The 12,821-nt window shown below is 44.9% G+C and overlaps 1 protein-coding gene across 1 annotated transcript in view; it reads left to right on the top strand.

The window, feature by feature from the left end:
- WDR35 (WD repeat domain 35) overlaps positions 1 to 12,821 on the top strand; it is a 119,529-nt gene that overhangs the window by 17,168 nt on the left and 89,540 nt on the right. Inside the window, exons 5-7 of the mRNA XM_077291476.1 lie at positions 283 to 411; positions 3,975 to 4,108; positions 4,202 to 4,367. Of these exons, the coding sequence (XP_077147591.1) occupies positions 283 to 411; positions 3,975 to 4,108; positions 4,202 to 4,367 (429 nt within the window). The remainder of the gene's footprint in view (positions 1 to 282; positions 412 to 3,974; positions 4,109 to 4,201; positions 4,368 to 12,821) is intronic.

The following is a 12,821-nucleotide window of genomic DNA, read 5'->3' as shown; positions in this document are numbered from 1 at the left end:
TAAGATATGTTAGAAAGTTTCTAATATTCACTCAAACTATTGATTTATATATATAAAAAAAGTTTACTACTTAACCGTTAACATTTTTTTTAAAAAAGTGTCATGGATGTAGAACTCATAAGGCGTGTGATAGCTTGTATCACAGTACCCGTACTAGCCCGGCCTGCTTCCGACTCCTGCAGGGGGAGACATGATGGCCGTCTACAGGGCTGGAAGCGAAATCAGCCTGGACTGTTGCGCTCCGTGGCTTTGCCTCTTGTAGATGTTGGTCCTGTCTTTTAGGCTCATGGTACGAAGAGATGATCAACAACAGAAACAAATCGGTTGTCCGCAGTATGAGCTGGAACGCGGACGGTCAGAAGATCTGCATCGTGTATGAGGACGGGGCTGTCATCGTTGGGTCAGTGGACGGTAAGGACGTGTTGTCATCCAGGTGCCCTTTCTTCCCTCTTACCTTACTCTTGGTGGGTGACACAAAGCTCCGCTTTGGATTAAAGAGGTTTTCCCTAAATACATCTGTGACCACCCCTTCATTGTCTTCTATAGGACTGACGGTGATGGTCGTCCTGGTAGTCCCATAGAAGTGGAAGGAGCTGTGATGAAAGCCACTATTCTTTTCACGCAGGGGACTTCAGGCCCCTCTGTTCTCCAGATCAATGGGGGGGAGCTCAATGATTGAGGTTTAAGTCCTTCGTCTTCGCCGCACCTGTGCTGCCGATCTCTCATGTAAGCTGACCCTCGGCTCACGCTCTGATCAGAGTTTGATCGGAGTGTCATTACCATATACAACCAGTGTATGACACGTGATTCCCGATGGACACACCATGTGGCTTCGAGATCGTGCAGCTCGTCAGAATTGCTGTGGGTAGGGTTTGGGGCGCGTGCGGAGAGATGCAGCACGTGGGATCACCCTAAGTTGGCTCTATACATGTAATGAGATATACAAGGATCAGCCATAATATTAAAACCATCAACAGGTGAAGTAACACCGCTTATGTTAATGCCACCTGTCAAGGGCTGGAATATACTATGAGTAAGTGAACAGTTGATATATTGCATTCAGTAAAAATGGGCAAGTGTACGGACCCGAGCGACAAGGGCCAAATGGTGATGGCAAAGCGACTGGGTGGATCTTGTGGGGTGATCCAGAGTCATAGGCGTCCAAGGCTCATTGATACACTTGGGGTGCAGAGGCTAATCCGGCTGGTCGGATCCTACGGAAGAGCTACTGTAATATAAAAAGCTGAAAATAGTAATGATGGTAGACTAATGCCCACTGCCAGAAACCCCTACATAGGGCAAGTGATAATCAGAAGTGGACCATGGAGCAATGGGAGAAAGTGGCCTCCAGGGGAATCACATTTCCTTTACATCAGGTAGACGAGTGGGTGCGTTTGTCACTTGCCTGGGATAGGGATGGCCCCGCTATGGGAATAAGACAAGCTGGTGACAGCTCCGTAATGGGGCAATGTCCTGCAGGGAAATCATGTGGACAGATGTGACACGTACCAACTACCTAACAATGTAGTGACAAAGTGCCCCCGTCATGGCAGTGGTATTCAGTAATGACATGTACCAACTACCTAACATTGTACAGACCAAGTGCCCCCATCATGGCAGTGTTACTCAGTAATGACACGTACCAACCACCTAACATTATATAGACCAAGTGCCCCATCATGGCAGTGTTACTCAGTAATGACATGTACCAACTACCTAACAATGTAGAGACAAAGTGTCCCCATCATGGCAGTGGTATTCAGTAATGACATGTACCAACTACCTAACAATGTAGAGACCAAGTGTCCCCATCATGGCAGTGGTATTCAGTAATGACATGTACCAACTACCGAACACTGTACAGACCAAGTGCCCCCCCATCATGGCAGTGTTACTCAGTAATGACATGTACCAACTACCTAAAAATGTACAGACCAAGTGCCCCCCCATCATGGCAGTGTTACTCAATAATGACATGTACCAACTACCTAACAATGTACAGACCAAGTGCCCCCATCATGGCAGTGATATTCAGTAATGACACGTGCCAACTACCTAACATTGTACAGACCAAGTGCCCCCATCATGGCCGTGATATTCAGTAATGACACGTGCCAACTACCTAACATTGTACAGACCAAGTGCCCCCATCATGGCCGTGATATTCAGTAATGACACGTGCCAACTACCTAACATTGTACAGACCAAGTGCCCCCATCATGGCAGCGTTACTCAGTAATGACATGTACCAACTACCTAACATTGTACAGACCAAGTGCCCCCATCATGGCAGTGATATTCAGTAATGACACGTGCCAACTACCTAACATTGTACAGACCAAGTGCCCCCCATCATTACAGTGGTGTTCAGTAATGACATGTACCAACTACCTAACATTAGACCAAGTGCCCCCATCATGGCTGTGTTATTCAGTAATGACATGTACCATCTACCTAACATTGTACAGACCAAGTGCCCACATCATGGCAGTGTTATTCAGTAATGACATGTACCAACTACCTAACATTGTACAGACCAAGTGCCCCCATCATGGCAGTGGTATTCAGTAATGACACGTGCCAACTACCTAACATTGTACAGACCAAGTTCCCCCATCATGGCAGTGGTATTCAGTAATGACATGTGCCAAGTACCTAACATTGTACAGACCAAGTGCCCCCATCATGGCAGTGGTATTCAGTAATGACATGTGCCAACTACCTAACATTGTACAGACCAAGTGCCCCCATCATGGCAGTGTTACTCAGTAATGACACGTGCCAACTACCTAACATTGTACAGACCAAGTGCCCCCATCATGGCAGTGGTATTCAGTAATGACATGTACCAACTACCTAACATTGTACAGACCAAGTTCCCCCATCATGGCAGTGTTATTCAGTAATGACACGTACCAACTACCTAACATTGAAGACGCGAAAGAGCATAGTAAAACCAAAAACACTCAGTTTCAAAAAATCACAGTAATCCGCAAGTGCTAGTAAAAAGATGTAAAGAACAGGGTATTTGGTTGATACGTTTTTGCAAAAAATGTATACTAAGCTGCTCCACCAAATGTCAAGGTATACCCATATCAGAGCAGTCCTAACTGATGTATGCAATCCCTATCTGATGTATTTAAAACCTGATCATCTACTGTGCAAGTAGCCCATGTGTCCCTGTTTACATAATCGTTCTCTTGTGTCTACAAGACTGGGGAGTTACCCACCACTCCTCTTGGGCTATCTGCACAAAAGCTGTTCCACTCAGCACGTCCACATAGACTTTTCCTCTCTGAACCCTGTTCACACAGGTTATATACAGATGATCATGTTTTAAATACATCAGATAGGGATTGCATACATCAGTTAGGACTGCTCTGATATGGGTATACCTTGACGTTTGGTGGAGCAGCTTAGTATACATTTTTTGCAAAAAACGTATCAACCAAATACCCTGTTCTTTACATCTTTTTACTAGCACTTGCTGATTACTGTGATTTTTTTTCCAACGGAGTGTTTTTGGTTTTACTATGCTCTTTTGTGTCTTCAAGTTTCTTGGTGGTGTGTGAACATGTTCCTACAGACTTGTTCACTGTGCATGTAGCCCATGTGTTCCTGTTTCCAACTACCTAACATTGTACAGACCAAGTGCCCCCATCATGGCAGTGATACTCAGTAATGACATGTACCAACTACCTAACATTGTACAGACCAAGTGCCCCCATCATGGCAGTGATACTCAGTAATGACATGTACCAACTACCTAACATTGTACAGACCAAGTGCCCCCATCATGGCAGTGATACTCAGTAATGACATGTACCAACTACCTAACATTGTACAGACCAAGTGCCCCCATCATGGCAGTGGTATTAAGTAACGACACGGCATCATTGTGTTTGCTTCCGATATCACCCAGTCTTACGATATCTATTTTTTTAATATTTATTTTTATCCTCAATATTATCCAGGTAATCGTATTTGGGGCAAAGAATTGAAGGGCATACAGCTGTGCCATGTCGCTTGGTCGCCAGACAGCAAGATTCTTCTTTTCGGCATGGCAAATGGCGAAATCCACCTTTACGACAACCAGGGCAATTTCATAGTAAGTGCTGGTAAATTCTTCACTTCTGTTTGCTGGGTCCATCATTGCTCTTAATCAGGGTTGAACTCACTGTCATGGATTATCCTTCTGTAGGTAAAAATGGTGCTGAGCTGTTTGGTCAACGTGACGAGTCCCCTGAGTATCGCTGGCATGCATTGGTATCCGGGCAGTAAAGGTTACGTGGAGCCAGATTGCCCCTGCCTTGCCATATGTTTTGATAACGGGCGATGCCAGATCATGAGACACGAGAACGATGAGAGTAAGTTTTTTTTTTTTCTTTTTGCCAAAGGGCAATCTATAAGGCCTCATTCAGATGGCCATTTTTAATGTATGTGTTGTTCTACCCATTGTAGCCTATGGGGCTGTTCACATGTCCGTATTTTGTTTTTTTTTGGATCATGCATTTGCAAAGAAAAAGAGGGATTTTTGGTACTCACCGTAAAACCTCTTTCTTGGAGCCTTCATTGGGGGACACAGGTAACCATGAGTGTATGCTGCTTTCGCTAGGAGGCTGACACAATGCCAAAAAAAGGAAAATGGCTCCTCCTCCGCAGTATACACCCACCGACAGGCACAAAGTTAGTGTTAGAGCAGTAGGAGAAACAACCAAAAAACTCAACATATGTACCAATCCAACAACGAAGGCACATAGACCAAATATTGGTACAACATATGTACCAATCCAACAACGAAGGCACATAGACCAAATATTGGTATAACATATGTACCAATCCAACAACGAAGGCACATAGACCAAATATTGGTACAACATATGTACCAATCCAACAGCGAAGACACATAGACCAAATAATGGTATAAACAGTTAGGGAGAATGCTGTGTCCCCCAATGAAGGCTCCAAGAAAGAGATTTTATGGTGAGTACCAAAAAACCTCTTTCTTTATCGCTTCATTGGCGGATACAGGTAACCATGGGACGTCCCAAAGCAGTCCCTAGGGTGGGAAACGGGAAGATTCAAGGAATAAATAGACTCGGGTCAGCCGGTGCAAAACCGCCGCCTGCAGCACCTTCCTTCCCAGACCTGCATCAGGGGTATGAACCCCGTAAAAACTCGCAGAGGAGTGCATAGATGATCAGGTTGCGGCCTTATAATCTGGAAAGCCAAATCCTGGTAACGAACAGCCCAGGAGGCCCCTATTGCCGAGCGGAGGGAGCCTTCACTCCCGGAAGAGCCTTAACCTCCGGAAGAGGCTGTTTGTCCTGAACACGGAATGCCTCCACGGCAATAGTGAACTTAGAAGCTAGGAACCCATTAAGAAAACCCTCAGAGATGATGAACAGGGCATCAGATTGACGAAAGGGAGCAGTCCTTGAAAGGTAGACTTGGATAGCTGTGACGGGATCCAGCTTGTAGAGGGACTTCTCCAGGAGATGGACCGGAGAGACACAGAAGGAAGGACAGTGTCTTCATTAATGAGCAATGACAAGACCACTTTGGGTAGAAAGAAAGGAACAGGCCTGAGAACTACCTTGTCCTGATGTTGAGGGAGGATCTAAAGTGATCCTTCACGGTTAACTCAGTGATTTCCAAATTAATCTACAAGGCGTTGCCGGCAACTGAAAATGACCAGACGGAGACGTGTGTCTCTGTTTGGGGGGATCAAGCTGATGTCTCTGGCCCCCGTTTATTCTGTATGACTTTTCATAGTCATAGAAATTATACTTCAACCAATCAGCATAAGAACACGCTCACAGTTCTTAACCTATAAGAATGCAGGAACAGTCTGTGCGTCAAAGTTTCGTAGAACAATACACCCTCAGTCTCATGTTCTGTTTAGATTGCAACAATCAAGGTCTCATAACAGCTGTAAACTTTAGCCTACTAACAAAATTTATATCAAAACAACAAAATGGAGTCGAAAAGCACAAAATGGAGAATCTTTCTTAATTTGTCCCTTCACATTCCCCCCTAGATACATTTTGTTAATGTCCAGCATCAGAGGTACTATCCCAAGCTATAAGCTTGAGGGGTACTGGTCTTCACATGAATGGTGCCATGTTACCAGCCATGGCTGTTGCGGCATACCCGTCCCCCCTGTATACTAGAATTTACGAATAACAATTATTGATAACAGTAGTGGGGATCTTTTGAAGATAGCCATGCGCTTGGCTTCAACATCTTCATCAGATAACTTTGTGAAATCGTTGTAGAGAAGAGCAGGTGTGGCAACGCTCTTGGTTTTATCATTAGTTGTCTTAGTGCAGAATTTCCTAATACACACAGAAATACACCAAAGAACAAGTTTTAGTATTACATACATAACAAGGATAAAGGCAGCGATCTGTAACAAACTTTGCAAGATTCCAGCTATCCAGCCCCCAGGTCCCTCAAACCAATTGGCTAGATTAAGAAAGGAGAAGGTGTCTGCTCACCAACTGTCCTTATTACGGTCATTGTCTTTATTATATTGATCTCTGAGTCTTTGAATGTCTTCTAACTTTAACTTCATAGTGCTATTGGGATCTGTATAATGACAGCAAGCGGGTCCAATAACCTGACACATACCATCCTGTGCTGCCGTTAAGTAATTCAGTACTACAGTGTATTAATTAGTGACTATGATAAGTTGGCTTTGGACAACAACAGTAGTATTAAGTATATCTAATATATCCCAAATTTGATCATCTAGATCAGGGGTCTCCAACCTGTAGCTCGGGAGCCACATGTGGCTCGCGGTCCCATGAATTGTGGCTCGTTGCTGTCTGTCAGCTTGATGCATTAGCTCCAGTTCTAGAAAACAGGTATGAAGAGCACATAGGAAAATGGTGAATTTTGTGAGCAGCTCTGCATAGAAGAGCAGATTTGGAAGCACATATACTGGTCTTAGGGATTTTGAGATGATTTAAGTACGGTACGCTAGAGACAAGATGACACCACCTATCAAAGGAGGTGTTTGAAGCTGGATATGACAGTGTCTTGGGAGTGCTTTATAGGAGAATACTGAATGGGGGGTATTGTAGGAACCTCTGGATCTTTGTATACTGTCTTGGGGTGATTGATTTTTGTGGAAAAGCTTTGGTTACCATTATGCCTGTAATGGGGGTTTTGGTTGCCACTATTTTGAGGGGACCGGGAGCTGGATGTGGCTCACGACCCTCTCTGAGCTGAATGTGGCTCTCAAGGTCAGAAACGTTGGAGACCTCTGATCTAGATAATCTGTGGCCCTAAGCAATTTATCCCACATTTGTGTAATCATAGGGTAAATGAAAATAGAACTGACAATTTTATTGGCTATACCCATCTGTACTACTAATCTTTCATGATATTGTACAAACTTATTATTCAAGGATATTGGGGAATTTAGGCTGTCCCATATGGTTACCAATATTATTATATGGAAATTCGAAAAACCAAAACATTATGTCCCCTTATTTGCTATTAGTCTGTTTGACCAGCGTGCATCACGATACGTGGATCCACGTCGGCCTTCCTTCCAGCTTTACTGACATAGGAGTAATGAGGAGGACTTGGTAGGGGCCGTCATGCAAGGATTCTAGTCCGTGTTTTCTGACATGGCTTTTCACGACCACAAAATCACCAGACTTCAAGTTGTGACAAGTATCAGTTTCTGCTAAATCTGAAAGGGAAGAAGAAACTAAAACATAGATGGTTAGCAAGATTTTTACTAAGCTGAATAACATAATGAACAGCACGGTCAGTTTTTTCTGACAACTACTGAGGCTGGAAATTTGCAACTGGGGGCCTAGCACCAAACAATATCTCATATGGGGACAGGCCATGTTTTGCCTTAGAGGGGTAGTTCGAATGTGGTACAGTACAATGGGTAGGAGCTCTGGCCATGGAGCCGTAGTCTCCTGCATCATTTTGGTCAATTGTCCCCTCAGTGTGCCGTTCAGCCTCTCAACTTTCCCACTGGATTGTGGATAGTACAGAGTATGGAGGGCTACAGTGGATCCAAGCATTATCAGAACCTCCTGATACACATGAGAAGAAAAGGCCGGGCCTTGGTCACTTTCCACGACTTCTGGAACACTATATCTGCATATGACTTTCATCACCAGTTTCTTCGCTGTAGTCTTTGCAGTCATGTTGGTAACGGGGAATGCTTCCGGCCAACTGGAGAACATGTCGACAACCAGACAATATTCATACTTTCCAGACTTAGGCAACGTGATGTGGTCCACTTGGAGCCTTTGGAAAGGATAGTCGGGCTTAGCAAGGTGCTTCGGGGGTACACGTTGAAGTTGACCGGGATTGCAGGTCTGACAGATGTTACATGCACGGTTGAGTGCTGTCAGGACTGTAGAAATACCTGGAGCCCAGTAGAATCTTTGTACCAGGGCTAGGGCCTGTTTTTTCCTCGATGTGTGGGCCCATATGCCCACATGGCAATAGCAGGGTACATCCGCTTAGGGAGACACACAAGTTGGTCCTCTTTCCAGAGACCATTGTCCATACATGCTCCATCAGCCTTCCACCGCTTCACCTCTTCCTTCGGGGACAGTCTCTGCATCGTCATTAAGCGGTCTCGCGGGGTCCGACAGAAAACCTCAGTCTGGCGTGGATCATCAGCTTCCTGTAGAGTCACTGTTTCTTGTAACTGTTTACGCTGAGAGCGTGTGGTCACCATAGCTGGTATGGTCGGTTCAACGGGTAGGAGAGCAGCAGCTTTTGCTTGCATATCCACAAAAGCGTTACCAACAGTGTGTGGACTGTTCTTAGGACCATGCGCCTTAACGTTGATAATGGCCACCTGGGTAGGAAATTTGATTGAGTCCATGAGGGTTTTAACAGCTTCAGCATTCTTCACTGGAGTCCCGGCGGTGGTAATAAACCCTCGATTGGCCCATAGGGCTCCGAAATCATGAGCAATTCCAAATGCATACTGTGAGTCCGTGTATATATTAGCCCGCCTGTCTTTGGCCAGAACATATGCAATAGACAGAGCCTGAAGTTCTGCTTCTTGTGCTGACTGTGAGGGCGGGAGCGCAGCTGCGTGCACTACAGTATCTTCCGTAGTAACAGCGTATCTGGTGTGGAATCTGCCAAAATCATCAGCATATCTTGAACCGTCTTTCAGGGCATTATAGAGAGATTGCATTATGCGGGATGCGTCCGGTATCCACTGACGACAAAAAGTACATAGTCCAAGAAAAGCTGGAGTTCAGTCTCATCTTTTGGAAAAGGAAGGGAGCTGATGGCTATTTTTCTTTCTTTTGCGAGGTGTCTGACACCCTGAAGGAGACAGTGACCCAAAAATATCACTTGACCAAGGCAGAACCGGATTTTCGAGGCCGAAACCCGACAGTTCAGATCTGCCAGATACTTGAGGAGGCTAACAGTGGCAGCAATGGCTTCCTGCTCTGTTCGTGCACACAACAAAAGATCAGCCACATACTGAAGCAGCGTGACATAGGGGTGTTCTAACTGCCAGGGTAAAAGACACTCGCCCATATTTTTTGCAAACTGATTGGGACTTTTTTTGGGCCCTTTGTGGCATAACTGTCCACATCAATTGTCATCCCTGATAAGTGAATGCAAACAGAAACTGGCAATCTGGGTGTAATGGAATGCTGAAGAAGACATTGGCAAGGTCAATAACTGTGAACCAAGCAGCATCCTGAGATATCTGGGACAAAAGAGTATGTGGATTAGGCACCTCCGGAGTTTCCAGAACAGTAGCTGCATTAACTGCCCGTAGACCTTGTACCAGCCGGTACACGGGGTTGGCCGGGTGGGGGCTTTTCTTAACGGGAAACAAGGGCGTGTTACATGGGGAAACACGGTATCATTATCGAGTAACATTTGTATTTGCCCCTTGAAGCCCCGCTCCTGATCATATTTCAAAGGGTATTGATGGACTTTGGAAAAAGGGACACCAGGTTTGAGAAACACTTTTACTGGTTCTACAGGCATTATTGGGGGTGGATCTGAGCCTATCAGGGCCATCATCACCGTGGGAAGGGTGTGTAGGATACAGATCTCATTGTGTTCATCTGCATAGGGGTTATATAACGTAAGGACCATCTGACCATCATCTTGGAATTGTATTCTGGAGCGGAACTGTGATAATAAATCTGCCCCCAGTAAATTTACCAGACATAAGGGAGAGATTAGGAACTGAACAGTAACCTCAAGGAAAGGACCCACAGGGTTTTGTAAGAGTATATTTATTGGGTCTGTCATCTACTCTAATTAAAACAAGCTCTTGATCTGAGAATCTGAGACATGGCGGGGCTTGGGAGGGAGATTCCCAGACATAGGGTTAAAAAAGATATTGGATTTGTGTAAGGTGGGGAGGGCAGGAGCTGAAGTTTGTTACGTGGGCGTGGGCCACTGATAAGGAACTGAGCTGCGTCCTTGCAGCTGTGGGGGGGGGGGGGGCTGAGATTGGGGTAGGAATCACTGCGGCCACTGATTTAACCTTTAATTTCCCTGCTGATGCAGAATTGGCTAAGTTCTTAAAACCTTCTTTACTACTTTTAGTGCATCATCTGGAATGGAAGTCTCGATATCAGGTCTAACTGACATTATTGCCTCTTTCAATTCAGTTTTAAGGCCGGACATGAAAGCTGCCACAAAAAGGTGTGAATGGGCTTTATTTTACAATGAGAATCCCAGATCTTTAAATACTACCATAAGACGCCCATAGAACTTCTCGGCAGTCCAGGATATATTGGTGCTTTGGGGTTAAGGGGCATAGGGCTTACAGTCGGGAGTAGAGGCTTAATTTCTTGGTGAGGGACCATATTATCTAGCAGGGAGACCCCTGTCCAAATTTTTAATTATTTGCTTTCCAGACACATTAATCTCAGTCACTTTCTCAGTCCCTTCTAGTACCACAAAACATCCAGTTTTTTGTCATAGTAATAGACAACTTTTCTTTTTCAACGTAGCAAAAACAATCAGAATTCACATCCTCTGTTGATCCTCAATTTGCTATATATCAACCGCTCAACTTGAAGCAGGTGCTTTAAACAAAACACAGATCTTCCAGCACGTACTACACCAAGAAAATACAGAGAAACCTAGAACGCAGCCATGTGCCCCCTCCACACCAGAAACACAGAGATAAGAAAATCGCAGCATTCCTCAGCACAGAAAGAAGAAAGCAATAGCGCAGCTGTTTGACCCCTCCCATCTGGTATCTTAAAAATTTCACACAGAAACGGAATACAGCAGTTCTCAGACTTAATTAATTTCTACAAAACCTTCATCACACAATTCACATGCCAGATTGAGAATATTTTCCCTGCATTCCTGACAGATTTCTTTCCCTGTCTTTGGGCTAACAATATCAAATTCATCACACAAATTCAAAGTAGTCTTCTTCTTCCACGGAAACTGATTCTCCTTTAGAGCTAAATATCCTTACTTTGTCGTGCATAGTACTAGAGCGGCCGTATAGTCTATTCCACTAGGTTTACCTGTCCCCCGCTGGGACAACCCAAAATCGCGGTACTCAGCGAAAGGAGGAGGGCGTCTCAGACTTTCCCTTCAGACACCTCTGGAAATATATACTGTATACCTATATATTCCTGAGTTACGCATCCTACCCATCTTCGATCACCTCACCGCGCCTGATTCTAACAGTGATCAGGAATTCAGGATATTTTAACTATAAAGAGAATTACATCACTGGTCAATCCGGGGTGTCCGTCCCTTATGAGGTACGGTTCGAGCACTGGGCTCCCAACGGAACTACACCTCTATATGATTCCACCCAAGAATCACCCCACCATCGGGGACAAACCTCAGATCCTCTTTGCAGCAACAAACACAGGAAAACCACACCAAACGGTCAGTCTGGACAGTATAACTGCCAACTTACCGTGGTTGTTGTGGGGGATGATCAGTCCCAATTTTCCAGTGCCTGTGTCCGGTCCGAGGGTCCTTTGTCTTGTTGTCCTCCGGGGGGCAGAGGCATTCCTGTTTGGGGCCCCACGTTTCGGGCGCCAACTGTTGAGGGAGGATCTAAAGTGATCCTTCACGGTTAACTCAGTGATTTCCAAATTAATCTACAAGGCGTTGCCGGCAACTCAAAATGACCAGACGGAGACGTGTGTCTCTGTTTGGGGGGATCAAGCTGATCTCTCTGGCCCCCGTTTATTCTGTATGACTTTTCATAGTCATAGAAATTATACTTCAACCAATCAGCATAAGAACACGCTCACAGTTCTTAACCTATAAGAATGCAGGAACAGTCTGTGCGTCAAAGTTTCGTAGAACAATACACCCTCAGTCTCATGTTCTGTTTAGATTGCAACAATCAAGGTCTCATAACAGCTGTAAACTTTAGCCTACTAACAAAATTTATCTTAGAACAGCAAAATGGAGTCGAAAAGCACAAAATGGAGAATCTTTCTTAATTTGTCCCTTCACACTGATATAGAATCAGGAGCATGGAACGGCAGGACAATGTCGCTAACTCAAAAGCTCTCCTGATGGACGTAATTTAACTAAGATGACAACTGTCCAAGACAGGAGAAAAAACGTGATGTCTTGAATGGGCTCAACAGGAGCGTGCTGCAGCACGCCAAAGACAAGGTTAAAAACCCATGGATCTATAGGAAGACGATAAGGAGGTACCAGGTGGGCGACACCTTCAAGAAAGGTCCTTTACCTGGGAACGATAAGCCAGACTTCGTTGGAAAAGAATTGACAGAAACGATAGAGCCAAGTCAAGACCCGCTTGTGGAAAACCAAGAATGGAAGGAAGAGAAAAAAGGACA

This window comes from Ranitomeya variabilis, chromosome 2 (assembly GCF_051348905.1).
Source record: "Ranitomeya variabilis isolate aRanVar5 chromosome 2, aRanVar5.hap1, whole genome shotgun sequence".
Lineage (NCBI taxonomy): Eukaryota > Metazoa > Chordata > Amphibia > Anura > Dendrobatidae > Ranitomeya > Ranitomeya variabilis.
Note: the sequence above shows the minus strand (reverse complement) of the source record. Positions and strands in the feature narration are given on the sequence as shown.